This window comes from Sminthopsis crassicaudata, chromosome 1 (genome assembly GCF_048593235.1).
Source record: "Sminthopsis crassicaudata isolate SCR6 chromosome 1, ASM4859323v1, whole genome shotgun sequence".
Taxonomy (NCBI): domain Eukaryota; kingdom Metazoa; phylum Chordata; class Mammalia; order Dasyuromorphia; family Dasyuridae; genus Sminthopsis; species Sminthopsis crassicaudata.
In genome coordinates, this window is record NC_133617.1 from 78,231,395 (window position 1) to 78,254,768 (window position 23,374).

A 23,374-nucleotide genomic window follows, 5' to 3' on the forward strand; every position below is an offset into this window, starting at 1 on the left:
TATAGAAGGAAATTGAGGCAGAACCTTTAAGTGATTTACTCAGGGTCATAAAAGTAGGAAGCATCTGAAGCTGAATTTGAAAGCAGGACCTCCTCATTCTAGATCTAGTGTTCTATCCATTGAGCTGTCTTGTGATTTTAAATCTAGGTGAAAATTAAAAGTCAAGAATGCCCTTGAAGGGGAAAATAAATTACAAAAAGGTAGCCACAATGGGGAAAGGAAAAAGGGAGGAATAAAATTCAAAGGAAATAGAATCAATTACATAATTGGAAAAGAGGGTTTGACTTCAAAGAAAGGATATTCATTTTACTTTCTGTGTGACTTTGGATCCTAACTTTTCTAGGTCTTGTTTTTCTCATTTGTAAAATGAAGGAGATTGGATTAAATGGTGAATGGAGTCCCTCCCAGCTCTAAATCTATGATCCTATTGTCATGGGGGAAAAGAGAAGAATCATATAGAGACAAAGATATTAAGTGAAATAAAGGATAGATAAGTTGTAGATGAATGGCCTGGATCTGAGGGATGTAGTAAAATAAATGAGGCTGAAAACTTGAGAACCTCAGTAATAGTTACTCTGGAAAATTGCTACACATTTTCTAATAAAGCGTTATGTACGTGAAAGTTTCTGTTTTTATTACTGTTGAAGACCTGATTAAAGCTGAACAAAATGAATTTATAGTAGGCCAAATTTTCATGTTCTGTTTTATCCTTCAGAAAAAGTCTATGACCATTATAAATTCAGGGGTAGAAACTTTCTGGGGAAAACTTGCTTGATATTTTTACTAATCATGACTGTGCTAAACTAGGGACCTAAATACCTAAATACTTTTTAATCAATTCGGCTTACATTAAGTTCTTGTTATGTGAAAGGAACTATAGCCAGAGCCATCCTGCTTTCAGTGAGCAGTGGAACAAAAGCTGGATACAAAGAATCATGGCAAGTGAGAAAATGAAATAAAGGCAGATGAGAAGAAGATCAAGCAAAATGCTTGGAGAAATTTGAGTAGAGAGAGGTCACTTTATGATGGAGAAATTTGGAGATGAAAACTTTATGGAAGAGGCAGTCCCAAAATCTTTATATTTTCTTCCCTTTTATTTCATTCATCTCTATAATTATTTCCCCTTACATAGTAGGCTTTCAGTTAGGGTATATTTTTTAGTTTTATATTCTTCCCACATAAACTTACAAATTTCTTTATATTCGTTACATATACAATTTGTAATGGCTTTATACTATTACGTTTTATTGACATATCATAGTTTGTTTATTCATTCAACTACTATTAGACATTTTGGTTGCTTCCAGTTCTTTGCAATTAAAAAAATATTCACATGTTTATAAGTGTATAATTATTTTTTGTTTATGATGATACTCTTATGGCATATTATTAATGAAATGACCTTTGAGTCAATGTATGATTTTTGTGATTCCTATTATGAACAGTCAGATTTCTCTTCAAAAGGATTCTGCCAAATTGCAATTCTATCAGGAGTGTATGTTTTGTCATGATTAGTTATTTTTTGACCAGGTGCACAGATTATTATCTTAAATTTTTACATTTGGATATTTTTGATTATCTGTAAGACTGAACTTTAAAAAAATTATTATAGAGGTATGTAAATGCCTTTGTAAATGGTCTATTTTTATCAAAAGTTCATTTTTCCAGCAGTGACTGAGCATTAATTTTTTGCGGAAGGTGTTTAAATAGAGATGAGGTACAATAGTAGGATTTAGAGCTTGAAAGGATGTTGGAGACCCTTTAATTCAACCAAATAAATTTTTTTTAAAAAAGGGAAACTGACCATTGCCAGAAACCATTTGGTTGAAGTCCTTGAATGTCATTTTCCCTAAATCTATGGAAAGAATCTATCACTGTCATTTATTTACTGAATTTAATTGGGGTCATTATCTGAATTACTCAACTTGAATCAGGTCAGAACTTAGAAATGACTCTTTTTCTTTCTTTCCTCCCTCCCTCATTTCCTTTTCATAAATTTTATTGAAAGCTTTCATTTTTACATTATATCTACATTTTCCCAATATATATCCTTTTTCTTTTCTTAGTGAAAATATCCCTTATAGCAAAAAAAAAAAAAAAAAAAAAAAAAAAAAAGTTCAGCAAAACAAATTAGCACATCAAAAGTTTGGCATTGCTTCATACTTTTACCCTGCTACTTCTGTTCCAAAGGAATTGTTTTCTTATTTCTCTTTTTTGGATGCAAGTTACATTATAGCTTTAGAGCATTCACTTTCAATTTGGTGTTTCCATTTATATTGTTGTAATTGATAGTTTTGTTGATTATTGTATTCTTCACTTAGCATCAGTCCATGTTTCTGTGTATTTATCATTTCTTCCAGCCCAGTAATATTTTATTACATTTCTGCAAGAAAACCCTTTTCTAAGGGGCGACAGTGTGCCTGATGGTCCCTGAAAAACGTTCAGTTTGCACACCCTTAGGCAACAACATCTAGGTTCCCTTACTGCTATGCTCATGACACACTGGAAGTATTAAATCAATTCATCCCCTGCTGGCTATATCTGAATATAATGAGATGGGATGAAATATTGCACAAAATTTGAAATTATGAAAGCTGCTATTTATTCTTAAGTCTCAAACCTATACTGAATTCCATTTTGTCAGATCACTTTTTATACATATATGGATTCTAAAGACTTAGCATGCTGGGATCACCTAGAAGACTGTATTTGGAATAAATTGAAACAGAAACCCATGTATACAGATATTTACCATCAGCTATCTTCCTGTTTTTTCAAATTCTCTAGATCTTCAGAAGTGAGGAAGAAATTCCAAATGTATACACCCACAGTCCTTGGAAAGGAATATAAAATATACACTGTCTTAGACTTATAGACTTAAAAGGGAAAGTAGGAAAGAGTGTGAAGGGCTTTTACTCTGGCTCACTCATGAACTAAAAGGGAAATCAGCTTTTCTAGAGTTAACTAGTTCAACCAGAGTCTCAAAAACTGGAAATCTCATCAATTTTTCATCCTTTCTTTTCCTGACTTCTCTATGACGGCCTTCTTTATCTTCTGACTGGTGCTGGTTGTTGACTGTCTCTTTAGATCAAAAAGGCCAGTCCCTTGGAACTCCAAATTGAAAGGTCAGACAAAGGGAGGGAGGCAAGATAGGACAGTGATCAGATAGTATTTCTTTATCCTATCTCACAAAGTTCTCCTCCAGATTACACTTATAATGCAACATAATTTCCACTGTTCTCTTTGTCCAGGGGAATATTGGGGCAATCTTGTGCCTGGTGGTATCTCCCAAATTAGATACAGTCTCCCTCTGTGGAAGTTCCCTTCCTGTGATAAAACAATGTTGGCCACATACGTTTAAAAATTAAGGGCATTAGGAAGATAACATGTGGAAGATCAATTGGCAAGGGGATGGAATGGAGATAGGCAAAAGTTAAGCCATCAGGTGTTATGAGAGCCTAAACCAGGGTGGTTGCAGTAAGAAGGACAAAAATGACATCATGGAAGCAGAATTATCAGGATTAGGAAAGTAACTGGATATGTGTGTGGTGTGTATTAGGGAAAGAAAAATGTCAGAGAACCTAGGTGACAGGAAGGATATTAAAAACTGAGAGAGAAGTTGGGAGGAAGATGTTTCAGAGGAAGATGGTGAGTTATTTTGAGCATACTGGGTTTGAGGTGCCAGTGTCATATATAAGTAGAGTTATTTAGAAAAAGTTGGAAATTACAGAAACTGAGCTTGAAGCCAATTCCTATCTTATTCAAAATTTCCTCCTGTCTAATAGACTTGCTTGAAGAACTAAAGTGAAAGGGAATTTACTACCTAATTCTACTATCAGATAACTAATTTTTTTCTTCCATTAACATTATATGTTGTTGCAATTTCTGTTCATTGTTTCCAGCCCTATGCCCCAGATCTAAGCAAAGCAGGCAAAATCATTCCACATGATAGCCCTTCAAATACTTGTTATATAGAGGAAGTTGTTAAGTCTTCTCTTCTCCAGGTTAAATATCCCCAAGTACAGCTGATTCTCATATGACCTGACTTTTCTAAGCCCTTTAGGAAATAGTCATTAAGGAAAAAAAAGTTAAATCTTATGAATGGGAAATAAAAATCCAAAACACTGGAAAGGCTAGAGAACAACAGAGCTGAGAGGGGTTTCCTGTTTTTGGTAATTTGGGGGGCCTAATCCAAATCATATCTCTAGAACTGCTTCTACTAAAGCTGAGGGCTAGCCAAACTAATGAGAAGGTAGGGAGATGAGGGTTAATTATTCTTAAATAGTTGAGTGCCATCTGGTGTTCAAACTATGTCACCTCAGCTAAGTTAACTCATTCAACCTGTGATAAATACTTGCTGTTCTCATTATAGCAGAAAGCCAGGGAATAAGCAGTACTGAGAGTACCCTCAGCACCCACCACCCAAATGACTTGTCACACTAAAGGCCTAGACTGAAAGCCCTTTATCCTGGCAACTCTCCACTGGACACCCTTCAGCTTATGTATTTGTTTCTTAAAATATGATCCCAAGGGATAATTAATATCTGTGTAATACCTATGTCATGTGTTATTGTGAAACTTAAATGAGATAGCAATGTCAATTATGTCATTTTATTAGATAATTCTCGGCTCATTGCTCATTCAGCTTAATTTTGTAAATATTTTATTTCAAATACCATTTTTTCCATTCTCTAGCTTCCTTAAAAAATTCATTGTGATTCTTAACATTTTTTGGAAGCTTGTATTTTTTTTTAATTCTCAATTTAATAAACACAAAATAAAATTTCCATTTACACACACACACACACACTCATTAGTAGAACATAAAAGAGCATTGTACATGAAAATGTGAATTTGTTATGTGATCCTGTTATGTATAGTTTTTCTTATAAAATATATAATAAATCTAACATGTAACTTTAATTGTAAAGTGCTTAGCACAGTATCCGGCTTCACCTCCCTCTCTTTTAATCCCCATCCCCCCAAAAAAGAAAGCCATTTGGCTTATCTGTGATTCTTTCTGGATCTTCTGTGTATTAGAAAAATACTTGATTGCCCCCTTTTTTGGCTACTATATTCCTAGTCCCTTTCTTTCCTCCAAATTTGGAAGGAAAATTAAAAACATAATAGCTAGCATTTTTATAACATTTAAAGGTTACACAACACTTTACAGATATTTTATCTTCATAACAACCCTAGAATGTTGATGCTATTATTTCCCCCACTTTACAGTTGAGGAAATTCAGGCAAACAGAGGTTAAATGATTTTCCCAGGGTAACACAGATAGTGTCTGAGGTCATATATTATTTCAGGTTCATCATGTACCCCATCAGGCGGTCTTGTAACAAACACGCATAGTTGAATGAAAGAAATTCCCACATTGGCCATAATTGAAGAATGTTTTCTTTGGCATCATTAATGGATCCTCTGTCTATTAGGGGATGATAAGCAAGTTTCCTCATCAATGACTTTGAATCATGGTCGGTTATTATTATTATTATAATTCTTAAAAAGTTTTCCAAGTTGTTTGTCTTTACAAAGCTGTATTATGTTAAAACATATATGCTCTGACCTCATTCTCTCAGGGCCAAGTCTGCTAAATTTTGTCCCTCACAGATGAAAGATACTTTCAGGAGTTTGTAGTAGGTCTCTTTTATATTGCCATTGGCTCAATTGCTTATTGGCTGTGCTCTCCTGCAATCTCCCACTCAGAGGTTACTGATTGTCAGTCTTGTCCAGTCCCAGGCCTTCAGAGATTTCTGGCCCCTGCCTCTCCAGGCAGTGGTTCTCATGTCTAACAGAGCTCCTGGACACAGTCGCTGGCGAGCACAAGACTATTCCACATGTTCACATCCTGCACTCTTACTGACCTCCCACTGACTCCTATTGAATTCCACCTACTTCCTGGTCCCCACTGCTTATATAGGGTCTATGAGGTCACACGCACAGCCAATCAGGGAAGGAGATGTGTCCTGTTGATGATGCATGATGTGATCAGAGCTTCCGCTCAAGATTCAGTCCTGGTTACAGAGATCCAGGTGCCTCAGACATCAAAGCCTCTTTCCTTCCTCTTATACTATGTGAGGTTCCTCTCGGACCTTTACCCTCTCCCTACTTTGCAAAACCAATTTTAGTATTTAATATCAACTGGTTTTTATACAGGGATATTTATTTCAAGGAAGTAACAAGAACCAACATTTTCCCCTAAGCCTTCATTGTATGATACCCTTTATACCACCTTAGTCTTTGGTGAGCCTCACATCTTTGCTCAGTTCCTACATACTGCTGCTTCCACCATGTCCAAAGGAAGCCTTCCACTGGGCTGGACTGGAAAGGAGGGCAGGCCCTTGTTCCTGGCTCTTTGGAGTATTAATGCAGGGTGGTCTAGATCCCAACTCTGGTTTCCTGTAATTTGCATTTCTGATTTAAGATCAAAGACTTCACTTTCTCTACTTAGAATGTAAGAGGAGGAATGAAAAGGCTGAGGAGGCCCTTTATTGTGTGGATTGGGGGTAACGTGGCCTCAGTGGGGAACCGCCAGGGGGAGCTGAGGTCTCTCATTAGATACTGAGTGAAGAAGTCACTTTATTCCCCAAGACTGCTGTTAAAGCTGACTCAGGTCCGCAAGACATCAATAATTCTGACCACACAGTCAATTGAAAAAGTCTCCTACCAACAACTTGACTGGGCAAATGGAATCAGCTATAGAACCTCCATGCATGCTCTGTTTTCTCCATGATTCTTCTAGATGAAGTCCTTAGCATCCTCCATTTTCGGGACACTATCTCTGGTAATTCAAGCATGTGTAAGACCTCCATTATAATATGAATTCTTCTCCCTGATCTGCTCACTTTACATAAGTCTTTTCAGGTTTCTCTGAAAGCAACCTATTTCTTTTTTTGCAACCTATTATTTCTTATAGTTTAATAATATCCCAATACATGTGTATACCATAATTTGTTCAGGCCATCCCCCAATTGATAGGTACCCTCTTAATGTCCAGTTCTTTGCTATAACTAAAAGAAAAGCTATGAATATTTTTGTACATATTTGGTACTTTTTATTTTGATTACATTGAGATATAGACTTAAAGGGTAAGTGTTAATGACTTTTGGGACCTACTTCCAAACTGCTTTCCAAAATGCTTAAACTAGTTCACAGTACCATTAATATACATCAGTGTATTAATGTGCCGGTTTTGCAGCATTGCTCCTCTTAATATTTTTATTGATATTAGAATCTGATTATGGCATTTCTAGAGATGTTGAATCTTAGCTTTTTCCTTGTAGCCATTCTACAGATTAGTTCTACTGGTTTTTTTTGGTCATGTCTTAAAAATTTTCTTCTCTGTTTTCTGATTTCTGTTTTTTGAATTATTTTCTAGGTCTATCACTTTGGCTTGTATCCTTTGCAATTGTTCAGATAATTCAATGATCTTTGATCCTGTATTTCCATCTTCTATGATTGTGTGTAGTTATGTTTCCTTGGCAATAAGTTTGATGTTTATTATATCTATGGGCTTTTCCAGGTTTTTTAAAATCATAGATTTTGAATTGATCATTTCTTTCATTATTTTCTCATTCATTTTCTACATATTTTAATTCTTGTTTAATTTTATTACCTCATTTCTTCAGGATCTTTTAAAACTTAGCCTTGTGCTTACCTTAGCATTGCCAATCTGGATTAATTTTTTTACCCATCTTTGAACATTTTTCTCAATATATTTTCTGTGGTATCTCTTTTTATCACCATTGTTTCTAACATCTTCAAGCTGATTTCATTGCCTGATAATCTTCTTGCTTGGCCTCTTTCTACTTGTAGGAAAAGAAATGCCATTCAATCAGTTCCCCATCTTAGTCCCTTTGCTTGAACTAAAGTCCCAGGAGGACTCTACCCTGTGACCAAACTTCTAAGAATGTTGATGACCAATCTGAACTCGTTCCCAGTGATAAATTTTCACATATCCTCCCAATCCCAGAGCTCCCAAATTCTCATTTTCAAATATTCTTCTCTGTCCTCTACTCCTAGTTCCTTTATTGTCTTTTCCCTCAAATCCCTCATCTTCCAACCTTCCATTTAATGCTACCCAATCATTTCATTTCATTTTCTGGAATGCTCTGTACTAACAAGAAATGTTTTCTTAAATTCTTACATCTATTACTTGGTTCTCATTGACACATGGCTGTCTGTCATTTTTTCCAGGATGGTTTGGTACTTTCCCTCATTTGCCTTAATATACTAATCAAGGTGGGAGAGTTGGGATACTTTCTTCTCCCACTGCCACATCCAAGCTCTCCCTCTCCTACCGTCATTCATCAACCTCTTCTCCCAAGAAATTCACTCAATTAGTATTTACCATCCAATCAAAAATTCTGACAGCTTTTAGTTAATGACTTCCAGGATACTCCTCTCTGCCAATGCTCACACAGGTCTTTTTCTTCTCCCCAATTTCTGACCCAAACAGGAGATTCCAAAAGGCTTAGTGTAGTTTGAAATTTTAATAGCTTTCAAAATATGTCCTATATATATATATATATTTTTTTTTTTTTTCTTTTTGTAAGATGATAGGGATTAAATGACTTGCCTAGGATCATACAACTATTAAGTTTCAAGTGTCTGAGGCTGGATTTGAATTCAGGTTCTCCTCACTCCAGGGCCAGTGCTCTTATCACCTATTTGCACCACCACCCCCTCCCTGATATCTTTAATAGCATCTTGGAAGCTTTAATAGCTTCAAATTCCATTAAAACTTTTGGAATACCCTGTACTTAAGGGACTAAGATAAATATTTCCTCAAATACTCTAATCTCATGGTTCATTAACTCATTCTCCATGACATAGAGAGATGGTCATACCTTTGATCTTATTATGCTCCATTGATGCACCATCTTCATGTACATGAAACTGAAAATTCCTTATCTGAGCACAACCTATTATTTCAATTCTACCTCTCTTGTGACCCCAAATTGTGTACTTCATCCTCTGACTTAAAATCCCTCTACCCTTCACTCATTGACTATATTTTCTGTTACTGATCTTCCCGCAGGGTAAGACATATCTCTATACCCAGCTGAATGTGCATATTACTCTCTCCCCAAGCCAGTTCTGATGACAGCAAGGCTCATTCACATCCCTTTATCAACTACCCCTTTCCCTCCATTGTAAAACATCCTTTAGGTCTCTTCTATGTGAATCCAACCAGCTCTACCTCTCCTCTTCCTCCACTCCTGTACATTCTTTCCTCACTTCCAATTTTAATCTTCTAGATATCTTCACATTTAACTCACATTTGTACCTTCTGTCCACATGCATATCCTCCAACTATTCCAATAATGAGAAAGTTCTTTAAAGTTATAAGTATCATTTGTCCATGTAGGAATTAGTTTAATTTTATTAAGTCCCTTATGATTTCTCCTTTTCCTGTTTACCTTTTTTATGTCTTTTTATAGAATAATATTCCATTGCCTCCTTATACCATAAATTATTTAATCATTCCCCAATTGATGGGCATCTACTCATTTTAATTCTTTGTTAGCATGAAAAGAGCTGCTACATGTGTGTACATGTGTTCTTTACCCTCTTTTATGATATCACATCGAATGGGTCCCTCTTCTCCTTGACCTCTCTGCTGCTCCCTCTTTTCCTGGAAGCTCTCTTTAGAGTTCTAATACTCTCTCCTAGTTTAACTCCTATCTTTCTGACGACCCCTCAATCTCTTTTGCTGGATCTTTATCTAGGGCATGTTCCCTAAAGGGAGAGACACTCCAGGGCTCTGAACTAGGCCCTCTTCTCGCCTATCTCTATACTATTTCACAAATTGATTGCATCAGCTCCCATAGATTAAGTTATAATCTCTATACTGATGAGTCTCAGACCTGTTTATTCATCCCTAACTTCTTTCCCAACTTTTGCATTTGCATCTCTAATTCCCTACTAGACATTTAAAAATAGATATCCCACACATATCTTAACTTCATTTTTTTTTTTTTTTTACTCTGAGGCAATTGAAGTTCAGTGACTTGCCTAGGATCACACAGCTAGGAAGTGTTAAGTGTCGGAGACCACATTTGAATGCATGTCCTCCTGACTTAAGGGCTGTGCTCTATCTACTGCACCACCTAGCTGCCCCCATATCTTAAATTCAGTGTTGAACTGAACTCATTACTTTTGCCGGGGACCCATGAGCATAGAGATCATCAAAAAGGCCTCACAAGGAGATATTACTTGAGTTGAATTTTGAAGAAGGCTAAAGATTACAAGAAATAGAAATAAGGAGGGAGTACATTCCAGGAAAAGGAATTAAAAAGGCATGTGGGAGATGTGATATTATGTGTGTGGGTCAAAAAGTAGACAATTTTGCCTGGAATATAGAGCATATGGAGGGAAAAATAAGTCTGAAAAAACACATTGGTGCTAGATTGGAAAAAGCATTAAATGCTAGAGTGTATATTTGATCCTTGAGACAATGGGGAGCTAGTGGAAGATAGTAAGGAGAGCAGTGATATATTGAAATCTGTGTTTTAGGAATATAATTTTGGCAGGTGTATGGAATATAGATCGGAGAAGGGAAGACACTCAAGGAGACAAATTGGGATCTTACTGCAATGGTTTGATACCAGATTGTTTTCTCTTTTTAGATTGGTAATGTGACATAGTGAATATGACACTGAACTTGAGTTAGGAAGACTTGGATTTGAATTCTGCTTCAGAGACATATAGGGTATATGGCTCTAGACAAGTCATATAAACTCCTTAAGTTTTTAGTTTCTTTAACTGTAAAGTGGATCTAATAATAGCACTTAAAGTATTATTGAAGACCTCCAGTACAGTACAAAGCCTCCTTACAGCAAATTTAAAGGTGGTAGACAAGAGTTGTATAGATTTAGATGGGTTGTAAGCTATATTTCTGGATTGTTGTTCATTTATTTCAGTCACATTTTGAGTCTCTAATCCCTCTCAGGTTTTTCTTGGCAGAGATGCTGGAATAGTTTTGTCATTTCCTTCTCCAGCTCATTTTACAGATAAGGAAACTGAGGCAAATAGGATTAAGTGACTTGCCCAGGGTCACACAGTAAGTGTCTGAAGTCAAATTATGTCTTTCTGATTCTAAGGCTGGTGCCCTGTCCACTTTGTCACCTAAATGTCCACACATTTTTGGATGTCTATCTGTAATAATGAGATCAGAGATCTATTAGAGAAGATTAAGTGTAAACACTGGCTTATGGATGACTTTTCTTTCTCCTTTACTGCTCAGATCCAATTAGTTATTAGTCCTTTTAATTCTAGCTTTGAAACATATCCCACATATATCTGTTCTTTGCCAGCATTCTGTCTGGAAGGTAGCAATAACTAATAGTTTTTTCCTGTTTCTGTTCTCTACTGCGTAAAATCCTTTGTCTTAGTGTCAAATTAATCTTTCTTTGGTTGACACTCAGAGGTTCTAGGTGGCACAATAAATAAATAGAGTATTGGGCTTGGAGTCAGGAAGAGTAGAATTCAAATCCATCCTCACACACTTTCTTAGCTGTGTGATCTTAAGCAAGTCACTTACATTTTGCCTGCCATAATTTCCACAATTGTAAAATGGAAATAATAATAGCATTTACCTGCTGGAGTTTATTGTAAGAATCAAATGAAATATTTGTAAAGTGCTTTGCACAGTTCCTTGTACATAGTAATTTCCAGATAAATGCCTATTCTTTTCCCTGTTTAAAAATCTTCAGATTCTCTATTAAGCAGAAAAGAAAGTTTAAATTTCTTGGTAGTCAATCCTGAGAGCTGGATTGAGGACCATAGAACCTGACCTGGCTTTAAATTCTGTCTTTTTTAGGACTTGTATGATTTTGGTAAAGGTACTTTAACTTTCTGGAATTTCTTCATTTGCAAAATGAGAATGTTGAATTAGACCAGGGGTTCTCAAACTACTGCCCACGGGCCAGATGCAGTCAGCTGAAGACTGATGGGCCCTCATTATGGCAAATGGGCTGAGGGGCGGAGACAGAGTGTGAGTTTTAGTTTTTACTACAGTCCAGCCCTCCCACAGTCTGAGGGACCGTGAACTGGCCCCTATTTAAAAAGTTTGAGGACCACTGGACTAGATGTTCCCTTTGGGCCTTTTTATTTAATTTTATAATAAGCTTTTTATTTTTCAATAAGACAGTTTTCAACATTCACCCTTACAAAAACCTTGTTTTCAAAAATTTTCTCCTTTACAAGCTCCACTCCCTCCTAAAGGCAAAGAATCCAAAATAGGTTAGACATGTCCTTTGGCCCTTTTTAGCTGTAAATCTCTGACTAAGAACTCCTCTGTAGAGTCCTGGGGTTCTAGACGGCAGAACACCACCTCTGGCCCCTCCCCTTCGCACAGTGCCCCCCTCTTCTTTACCAGGCCCCGGGCCCAAGCGCTCTCTCCTTCCGGATCTGGGCAGGCCCGTTCCTCCGCGGGGACCATTAGAGGGACGCTCCTGCCAGAGCTGTCGGCCCCTGCCTCATGTCCTTATTTAACACTGTGCATCACAGAGATCTGTGCCCCGTGCCACATCCGTGTTCACAATCCGAGCCCAGCGAGTGTTTTCATCGCCCAGAACTCGGTCCCGCTAGGAGGGGAGCCCGAGGTCTTCCCAGACCCTCCCTGTGCCTCCCCTCCGCGGACGTCACATGACGTCAAAGCTGGAAGAAACTTAGATATAGAAGAGGAAACCGAAGCCCTGAGGAGCCCAGATAGGGGTCGCACCGTCCGGGAGGAGCTTGGGCGACCGGCGCTCAGTTGTTCTGTTCTTTAGTCCGCCCGGACAGGGGCCGGACTGGGACTCGCCGGGCCTCGAGGTGGCCCACCCTTTTCACGTCTCGAGCGGGCGAGCAAGATTCTGGACCCGCTAGGCGTAGCGAGGCCGGCGGTTCTCCAGTCTCACGGTCCTAGGTCCCCATGGCAACACATCCCAGGCAGGACTAACCGTTGGGGAGTATCCCCTCTCGGGGCAACCAAAGGCCCTACTGCCCTACTGTGCGCCTGCGCAAACTCCCTGCGCTCTCCCGGATGAGCTGAGCTAAGTCACTGTTGCCAAAGCGACCAAGCACCATCTTCGGCCAACGCCCCTCCCCAACCGCGCAACGTCCTCTCTTCGGCTTCTTTCTCTCGTCCCTCCCCACTTCGCCCCGCCCACTCCCGGTCTCTTCCTCCTACTTCCAGCTAGGGCTCTGATTGGACAGCTCGCGCCGGACGGGAAACGGTCGCGGGGCAATGACGTAACGGAGGCCGGGCCCTGGACCGGCGCCTTCGCCACTGCCGCTGCTACTTCTGCTGCCGCCGCCGCCACCGCCGCCGCCGCGACCGCGGGAGATGGAGGAGAAGGAGCAGCTGCGGCGGCAGATTCGCCTCTTGCAGGGTAACCTATGGCCTCTTGGGCGGGGTCTCTGCCTTCCCTTTTTTCTCTTGACTCCTCTTCCTTCCCGGGGGGGGCCTGTCCCCATCACCTCAGAGACCCCTCCTGCCGCCCTTCCCCGTCCCCGTTTTGTGGGGAGGGAGCAGCCTCCGCAGGGGGCGGGGCGGGCTTGCCTCCCAGGTGGCTCCGCTCCTACCCACGCACTCCAAAAACCCGGGGGGCCACACAGACAGACAGACAGACATTCACTTGTTGCCTGGTAACGGGTGGGGGGCGCGGAGAGAGGCCTCCCTTTCCGGTTTCTGTCGGTCTGGCATTGTAGAAGGGTCCCCAGCCTCCTGTCCCCAGTGCAAACACACACACAGACCCCGGCTTGCAAACAGTCCATCGTAGTCTCCTGAGGGGGAGTGGGGGTGAGCGCTCACCCCGGCCGGCAGGAAGGTCCGGTCCAGGGCACTCCTGATTCCTGAAAATGCGCGAGGCTCCGAGCTGTGGCACTGAAGCCTTGCGTTAGGCGCGCTGAGACCGAAGTGGAACTGGTGACTTGTTTTTGTTTCTGAGGTCAATGATAAATTAACAGTAAAGGTCTTGGGTGGTTGGAAGACTTTTGAATAGGTCCCGTATGTGACAACCTTAGCTCACTTGTATGGTGGACATTAGGCGAGGGCGCCAGAGCCTCGGGTTAAAGCCCGGCCTGGACTTTCACTGGCTGTGACTCGGAGCCTCAACTTTGTCATTTCCCTTTGGGAATCTTCTCCTCCAATGACAGCGAACTCCGTGCGTCTCTCAGCCGCGTGCAGGGCCGACCACCCTCTGAAAGCGCGTGGGAGGGCCTCTGCCTGAGCTGCTGCCCCGCTTGTGGGCCTCGTGGGGGGGACAACTGTGATCCTTGAAGAAGTTAGGTGGGGAGGGGGGCTGTGACAGGTTAAGGGAAGAAGAATTCCTTACTTCCTCCAGAAATCACAGCTTCTTAAAGTAGAACTAGTATTTTGATTACTTCACTCAAAAGATTGTGGGGAAGGGCAGTGGAAACCTCAGCGTACCGCCTACATGTGAGCTGTTTTCTCCGCGGTGCAGAGAACTTAATTTTTTTGGTGGATTGCTCAGTGAACAGCCACATGCCATGTCTGTGCTGGCAGAGTTTGCAGAGTTTGGACAGGACGAGGACCTTTCACCTCATGTAGTAGTATGTATATGTAAACATAACTGTGTAAGATGAAGTAGAGGCGTTTAATCTTGTTTTTTTATTTTCCCTTTAGAAGTAGTAATTAATATTTCCATAGTACTTTAAGGGTTACAAAATATTGTATATTCATTATGCCATTTGAGCTGCACAACCCTATGAGTCAAATAGCCTGGGAATTATTACATCTTATCCCTAAAGAAATTATGGATCCAGTGGACTGATAGATCAGTTGTAAGAGAAAGTCTGAGTACTGCCCAGATAAATAGCCAGGCACCTACCTGCATTTTAAGTTTTATTAGTTGAGGAAAAGATTCATTTGTGCTGGCTGTATGGAGGTTGGTGTGAATTTTCAAGAGGTTCCCATGTATCTTTTACTCCGGAGTAGGTCAGAGTTGAGGTGGGAATTGATGCTAAACCAGAATTAATGCTTTGCTTTTCCAGGTCTCATAGATGACTACAAAAACATTCATGGCAATGCTCCGGCCTCATCGACTACCCAGTGGCATCAGTCTGTGTACAGCAGTGGCAGGGCTTTCAGCACCCGATATCCTCGTCCTGCTCGGAGGGGTTTCCCACCACATCATGGGCCCTCGTGGAGGAAAAAATACTCCCTTGTCAATCGACCTTCTGGATCCATGGACCAGCCTGGGGATAATGGAAGCACTAGTGTAGCTCATCCTTCCTTCAGTTCAGAGGACAGTCAGGACCCATCTTCTCAGCAGTATGTCCTTGAGAGGCAGGTTCAGCTCAACCCAGATCAGAACATGGTAATCAAAATTAAATCACCACCAAAGTCTGACTCAGCTATTGACTCGGATGCGTATCGGTGCTCAATTGATGATAATGAAGGGAGTCATAGGAGTGATCAAAGGCCCCAGGAAGGTGAGGGAGATCCCCCAGGGGGGAAGTTGCAGGGTTCTCGGTCGATAAAACTTGATGATAGTAAGGATGACCCCCTTTTGGTCTGTCTCAAAGAGCCTGGAAAGCCCCGGGTTGTGAGGTCTATGGGCACTACTTCTGGGGGCTCTCATGAACCCCGAAGGACTGTTAGTGAAAGTGCCATTGTATTAAAGTCCCGGTCTTCTTCTGTCCTGCCTCCTCATAGTGGTTCAAGTGTTGGGAGGAAAGCAGGATCCTCTGTTCCATCCAGCTTAGGCTTACAGCACACTGGGTCAGACAAGGACTCTCTCCTTAGTCATCCAAGTAGTCCTGCAGGGGTAGGGGGGTCTGTCACTGTTACAAGGAAACACAGTCACTCCCCTAAACAAGTCAGAGAAAGCTCTTTGCTGGTGCCTTGCAGGACTAATAAATATCGGAGAAACAACTATAGATGGGTTAATACTTCAGTGAAGAACCCCAGGGCCGTAAGAAGATATTCCAGTCCAAGAACAATGCCCGAGACCACTCGAAAGGTATCCTTTGGTCCGTTTGAAAGAACTGGAAAGTCACAGCTCAGGACTGACCTAGATGCCAAGTCAAAGAAGACCTCGGTGACATCCAAGCCTGGCACCTCAACCAGCAAGTACAAATGGAAAGCTTCTAGTGCGTCATCTTCCTCTTCCTCCTCTTTATTTTGGCAATCTGATCCTGCCAACAGAGAGAGGCCCTCCCACCCCTGCTCAGGAGACTCAAGATCTCCCATGCTAAGTAGAACAGGAGTGGGAGTCAGTGGATTAAAGACCGCTTATGGTGAAGCACCCCTCTCTCCTTACAAAGTAAAGAGCCGAACCAAGATCATTCGAAGGAGGGGCAGTACAAGGTAAATACATTTAAAAAATATTCCCTTAGCTCTAGAGTTTGATACCTATTTTATGGGTGAGTTAGCTCAGACTCAGCAAGGCGAAAGACTTTCCTAAAGTAACACAGCTAATAAGCATCAGCTCTTAATGCTAATCAGCTCAATGCAATGAACATTTATCAAGTGCCTACTATAATAGAAACTGTACTTATAATAAATGCAAAGACAAAAATGAAATAGTCCTTACCCTTAAGGAACCTACATTTGCCTGGGAGGGAAACGTATTCAAAGAAATAAATACGAAATCTGTATAAAGTAAATAAAAAGTAATGTAAAGTGGGGTGAACACTGACAATTAGTGGTATTAGGAAAAGCCTTTTGTGGGAAGTGGTACATAAGTGAAACCTTTAAGGAAACCAGGGATTCTAAGAAGTAGAAGGAAAGCATTTTATGTCTGAGGGCTTGAGCAAAGGTGATCCAGAGATAAATGTCATGGATAGGATACAGTTCAGGGATAATAGTATATGACTGAGTGAATACAATGTGAAATCTGTCGGGTAAGATAGTGACTGCAGAGTCAGATTGTGAAGGGCTTTCCAAATCAGCATGAATATTTGTATTTTCTTCCAGAGACAATAATCATTGAAGCTTGTTGAGCAGGAAAAGAATTGGTCTGGTCTATGCTTTTGGTACATTCATTTGATAGTTGTGTGAAGGACTAATTGTGAAAGGGGGAGCATGGAGGCTGAGACACCACTGAGGAAGCTATTACAATAGTTCAAGTAAGGGAGGATGAGGACCAAAGTACTGTGGCCTTGCGAGTAGAGAGAAGGGAACTGATTCGAGAGGCCTTTGGATTGTTAAAAGTGAGAAATCTATCAGGTTGTTTCAAACATTGGCAGAACAAGGATTTAAACCTCTATTCACCTCCCTTACAAGGTTGTCATGAGGTTCAAGAGACAATTTTTGTAAAGTACTTAGCGTCCCTGGTATATAGTAGGTGCTTAATAAAATGTTTATTCCCTTTCCGTCCCCCATACCTTCTTTCCCCTTTACATCACTTTGTGTTGTCCATCTAAAATGCCTTTACATTATCTGGTTGCTTTTTTCTCGTACCTTGGTGCCTAGAACAGTCTGCCAGATGTTAGAGAGAGCAAATACCCTGCTTTGTTAAATAATAGCTATCATGGTGGAACCCTTTTCAGGACCTCCAAGAGAGATTAAAGGGTTTTTAAAATCTCTTGTGTCCTAGAAATCTTATTTTAAAAGAAACAATCAAATTATAAACTATGATTTCTGAAAACCATTAAGCAAAGTAGTAGAAAAGCAAGCAGATTATCATGTACTTTTGGAATTTACAGTTTAGAGTCTGGAAGCTTGTGAACATAATGAGGTCTTAGTAATGTAATAGGTCATAGGTGTGTAAGTGGCTGGTAGGGACCTTTAAAGACCTTTTTTTAGTTCAACTCTGGTTTTTATAGATGGGGAGATGAGGACACAAATAGGTCTTAGGAGCAGAACTTGAGGGGACCTTAGAATTCAATTATTTGAAGTCTTTCATTTCACAGAAGGTGAAACAGGGCTAGGGAGATCAAGTGTCACATGGGGAAAATGATCAGAGGCAATACTTGAACCCAGAGCTTTTGGCTTTGGAGCCAGTGCTCTTTTTCAGTTGTATTTGTTTGAGATCATATAATAATAGTGGCAACAGCATTCGAATGTGCTTCTGATTCTAAATTTAGTACTTTGTTTACTTTACTGCCTCCATTTATATAGTGTTAAAACTTGTAAGTTTTGGAGGATTTTATCTGTAGATTTGGCTAGAGTTTTTCCTGACTGCATCTTTGGGTTTTCTGGTCTGTTATACTGTTGGTGTACACTAGAGTCTGGGCCTAGGTAATGAGGAAATAAAGGGAGCACGGGAGCACTTGTCCTTTTATCCCTTACAAGGTAAATAATATAAACAATATTATCCCCATTTTATAAATGAGAAACTGAAACTCAGAAGGATGAAATGATGAAGTAAAGTTTATCGGGTTGGGGTCATTGAATTAGAGAACTTATAGTCTGTGGGGGAAGCAAATGGAAGTCATGCTGTGAGAAAACCTTTTTTACATTATTATTTTCTTTTGTTTTCTACAGAGGCTATCTTAACCCTGTATTGCATTTTGAGATAAATCCATATTATGGATCAGATTCCTCATTTCATAGATAAAGATGATAATGGTTAGTGAAACAGAGTTGGGAATTGGGAAGGACAAAGAAAATATATTAATTGAAATACATTTCAAAATCTTTGTGACTTGGAGTATGAAGGGATCACATACATGATCTAGTATAGTAATTAGCCAAAACATACAATCTTTCTGGCTCTTTTGTGGTATAGTGTACCTGTGTGACATTGGGTAGGTCATTTTACATTTTTGGGTCTCAGTTTTCTTATCTGAAGAATGAGAAGTATGAATTATTTCATCTCTAAAGTTCCTTTTAGCTCTTAAGACTTAGGAAACTGTGATTTCTGACAGATAGGGTGATGGAGCCCAAGACATCACTCAGTGAACTGAGTCTCCTTAAAAGTGATTCAGTGGAGTAGTTTTCAGTTACCCAATTTCATTTTTGTTTTTCTGTGAAATTCTTTGAGTATGGGCTAAATACTGTCATTTTGAACCTCTTGTGAGCTTTCCATATTTGATTTCAATCCTGTAGCCTTCCTGGTGATAAGAAGAACTGTCCTTCACCATCCAATACGCCAAAGAACCATTATAGCCTCCGTCGGAAACATAGCGTTCGGGGGAAAATCAGTCCTGTTCTGAAGAGGACTCCTAACAAAGGGCTGGTGCAGATTACCAAGCACCGGCTGTGCCGGCTACAGCCACCCCGGGGTACTTTACCTGCTAAGGAAGGTAAGAGAAAGAAAGCAACACTACTCTTGGTAAACACAAAATTAAAAAGAATTTTAGTTCTGTGCTGAGCTAAGTATGACTACTTAATCAATAGTGTAAGATATTGTTCTATGCCCAATTTCTGTCAGAATGCCTTCTACTTTTCCAAACAAATTTTACCAAATGATGAATGCTTATCCCTCAAACTTAAGCCTTTACATTTGTCTAACACGATACTTCTATATTCATATACTTCTGTGTATACTATGTCTATTCTGTTCCACTGATTAACTTTTCTATTTCTCAGCCAGTACCAGTTTTGATAATTATTGCTTTATAATATAATTTAAGGTCTGGTATTGTTATTCCTCCTTTCTTTATATATTTTTTTCTTCATTAATTCTTTTGATATTCTTGACCTTTTGTTCTTCCAAATGAATTTTGTTATTTTTTGTAACTCAGTAAAAACACATTTTATTTTATTCACTCTGTCAATTCCTGGACTATTAATATTTGTCCAATTATTTAAATCTGATTTTATTTGCATGTAAATTTTTTTTTTTTATAATTATGTTCATATAGTTCCTGAATTTGTTTTGGCAGGTGTACTTCCAAGTATTTTATACTGTGTACACTTGTTTTAAATGGAATTTCTTTTAGTATCTCTTCTTGTAGAATTTTGTTGGTGACATACCAACAAATGTCTGATGATTTATGTGGGTTTATTTTATATCCTGTTTCTTGCTAAAATGATTAATTATTTCAACTGATTTTTTTGGTTAAGTATTTAGAATTTTCTAAGTACATCATCATATTGTCTGCAAAAAAGAGATAATTTTATTGCTTCATTGCCTATTCTGATTCCTTCTATTTTTTTCCCCCTTATTGTTATTGCTAAGATTTCCAATAAAAAATTTCTAATATTGTGATGATGAGCTTTCTTCTTCACTCCTGTTCTTATTGCTAAAGCTTCTTAGCTTATCCTCATTACAGATAATGTTTGCTGATCATTTTAGGTAAATGCTTCTTATCAATTTAAGGAAAAATACATTTATACACATAATTTCTTTTTTTTTTTTTTTAATAACTTTTTATTGACAGTACAAATGCATGGGTAATTTTTTTACATTATCCCTTACACTCACTTCTGTTCTGACTTTTCCCTTCCCTCCCTCCACCCCCTCCCTTAGATGGCAGGCAGTCTTATACATGTTAAATATTATACATATAGTTTCAAATGTTTTCAATAGGAATGAGTGTTGTACTTTATCAGAAGCTTTTTCTGCTTTTACTGGATTATGTTCACTTTTTAGATTTTTTTGTGTGATAGTGTTCTTTCCATTTACTTTATTGTAGTCGCTTCATATATTGCTTTCTTGATTCTGCTTATTTTACTATCAGTTCATGCAGTTTTTTCCATGCTTCTCTGTATTCATTATACAAATTGTTTATTACAGCCCAGTGATATTCCATTATATTCCTATATCACAGTTTATTTAGCCATTCCTCAATTGATGGAGTGTTGCTATAAATATTTTGAAGTATATGCAGAATTTGTTAGTGATTTCCTTAGGGCATAAGTCCAGAAACAAAATCTCTAGTTCAAAGGGAAGAGACTTTTTAGTCACTTGCATTATATTTTTATCATTCCTCTTTGAGAATTTGATTCAGTGGCCAAGTTTTAATTTAGACCAACACCACTGCATAGTGACAAATTATATTAAAAGAAGTGTATATCATATCATAAATATATATATATTTTTTCTTTTCCTTACTTTACTTTGCATCAGTTCATACAGTTTTCCCCATACTTCTCTGAATTATTTGTTTTCATTATTTCTTGCAGCAGAAGAGTTCTCAATTAATTTCATGTGATACATTTTGTTTAGCCATTTCTCACTTGATGAGCATCTATTTTGTTTCTTATTTTTTGCTACCAAAAAAGTGTTGTTATGGATATTTTTTCTGTCTTTCACTTCTGTGGGGTATATGCCTGGCAGTTCAGTTTTTATATCAAAGGTGTAATTATTTTAGTAATTTTTCAAAATGTAATTCCAAATTGCTTTCCAGAATGATTAGACCAATTCAGAACTCTACTAACAGAGTATTATTTCATTCCTGTCTTTTGTCTTCTGCCAGGTGGTTGAGGGGAAACATTAAGTTTTTATGATTTTCATTCCTCCTACTAGTGTTTTGGAGCAATCTTTCATGTGATCGTTAATGGTATGCAATTCTTTTGAGAACACTTTGTTCTTAAAAGCACTCATATTCCCAGGTTCTGTTTTAAGACTGCTCGTTTCTGTGCTATCTCTGAGTGATTGCAAAAGCTTTGAAAAGTTTTGTTATCTCTATGCTGATGAATTCCAAATCTGTATTTCTAGTCCTTTATCTTGAGCGCTAATCCTTCTTTTTTTTTTTTTTTAATCATTATTTATTGTTAACAGTCTTTTAGAAAAAAATTTAGTTTCAAATTCTCTCCCTCTAGTCCTTCCTTCACTCATTGACAAGGCAAGCAGTATGTCAGTTATACATGTGAAATTATGTAAAACACATTTCCATATTTGCCATGTTGCAAAAAAAAGCAAGAAAAGTAAAGTGAAAAAGTTTTTTTGTATTTCAGTTTGTTCTCAAAGTTCATCATTTTTACCTTTTTGGAGGTGATCAGATTTTTCATCATTAAGGATTGTCTTGGATCATTGTGTTAATCAGAGTAGCTAAGTTGTTCACAGTTGACCATCATCATGATAGTGCTATTAATGTGTATAGTGATCTCCTGGTCCTGCTTACTTCACTCCGCAGTCAGTTCATCCAGCATAATAGCATTCTATTATAATCACATACTACAGCTTGCTCAGCTATTGCTCAGTTGGTCGGCATGCATTCCATTTCCAATTCTTTTTAATATTTTATCTTTTTGGGATACAGCATTTCCTCTCCAAACTCAGTACATGTTCATTGGCTGTACCTCTTGTCTGGAATGTTCTCTCTCTAGCTTTTCCAACTTCCTTCCTGCAAAAAATTATTCCTGGTACTCCTTAATGCTAATACCTTTCCTCTGAGATTTGTCTCTGATTTGTCCAGTATATTTCTTGTTTATATATAATTGTTTATATGTTGTTGGTTCCATTATTCTGTGAGCTCCTTGAGAGCAGGTCCTTTTTTGTTTTTTAAATTTCTTTGTATCCCCTGGAGCTTAGAATAGTGTCTGGTAGATGCTTAATAAAAGTTTGTTCATTTGACTTGATCCTAGCTATAACAGGGAGTAATTTATTTAGTAGGGAAATGAAATGATCAGACTTAACAATTTTAGGGAAAATAATTTTGATTACTATGGTAATGAAGGCCTTATAGAAGCAGAGAAACAATTATAAGTAGATTAAGTCAAGACAAGAGATGATGAACATTTAAACTAGGAAGGTGGTTATGGGAGTACACACGAGCAAGAAACATTGTGGGGACAGAAACAGAACATGGGCTGGGAGTGAGGAGTCAAGGATGACTCTATGGTTATAAAACTGGATGTCTAAAAACAGTGGTACTCTTGAGAGAATTAGGGAAGTTCAGAAGAGAGGCGGTTTTGTAGGGGAAAAATAATGAGTTCTGTTTTGGACATGCTGAATTTAAATCTTAGGATTGATAATTTGATTCAGAAGGTATTGGGGAACCTCTGGAGCTATTGATTAAGGAATAGCATGATCAGACCCTCACTTTGAAAATATGAACTTTGTTTAAAGCCCTTCACAACTTTTGGTCCCTTCTGTCTTTCCAGAATTATTATACATTGCTCCTTTTCATGCACATGATGGTTTAGACAAACTGGGTTCCTTACCATTCTTCTGTGGGACCCTCTGTCACCTGTTTCCAGTTGCTTTCCATTTGCTGTTCTCCAGGCTTGGGAATTCACTTCTTTTTCATTTTTCTCTTTTATCATCCCTAATTTTTTAACTCTTATCTCAAAGACTGTGACTTCTATATGACTTCTTTACTGATCTCAGTTTTCTATGTTCTTTTCTTTTCAAATCATTCAGTATCTATTTTGGATTCTCTCTGTCTCTCTCTCTACCTCCAATTCCAAGCTTCCTTTACCCTAAAATTTGGAAACCATTCCTTCTCTGCTTTTATCCAAGTCCTTGATTAAAAAGGATGAATATCACAAAATTGAGGACAGAGCTTTTGGAACATAGC

General features: G+C 38.7%; 1 protein-coding gene across 2 annotated transcripts in view; it reads left to right on the top strand.

The window, feature by feature from the left end:
• Window positions 1–13,172: 13,172 nt before the first annotated feature.
• The window catches only part of ZC3H3 (zinc finger CCCH-type containing 3), a 509,307-nt gene continuing 499,105 nt past the window's right edge, over window positions 13,173–23,374 (top strand). The window contains exons 1-3 of one of the 2 annotated variants that reach the window (XM_074263935.1): window positions 13,173–13,386; window positions 15,011–16,328; window positions 19,014–19,210. In XM_074263935.1, coding sequence (XP_074120036.1) covers window positions 13,341–13,386; window positions 15,011–16,328; window positions 19,014–19,210 — 1,561 coding nt within the window. In that variant the 5' untranslated portion in view covers window positions 13,173–13,340. The remainder of the gene's footprint in view (window positions 13,387–15,010; window positions 16,329–19,013; window positions 19,211–23,374) is intronic. The other variant, XM_074263942.1, reaches the window with a different exon arrangement.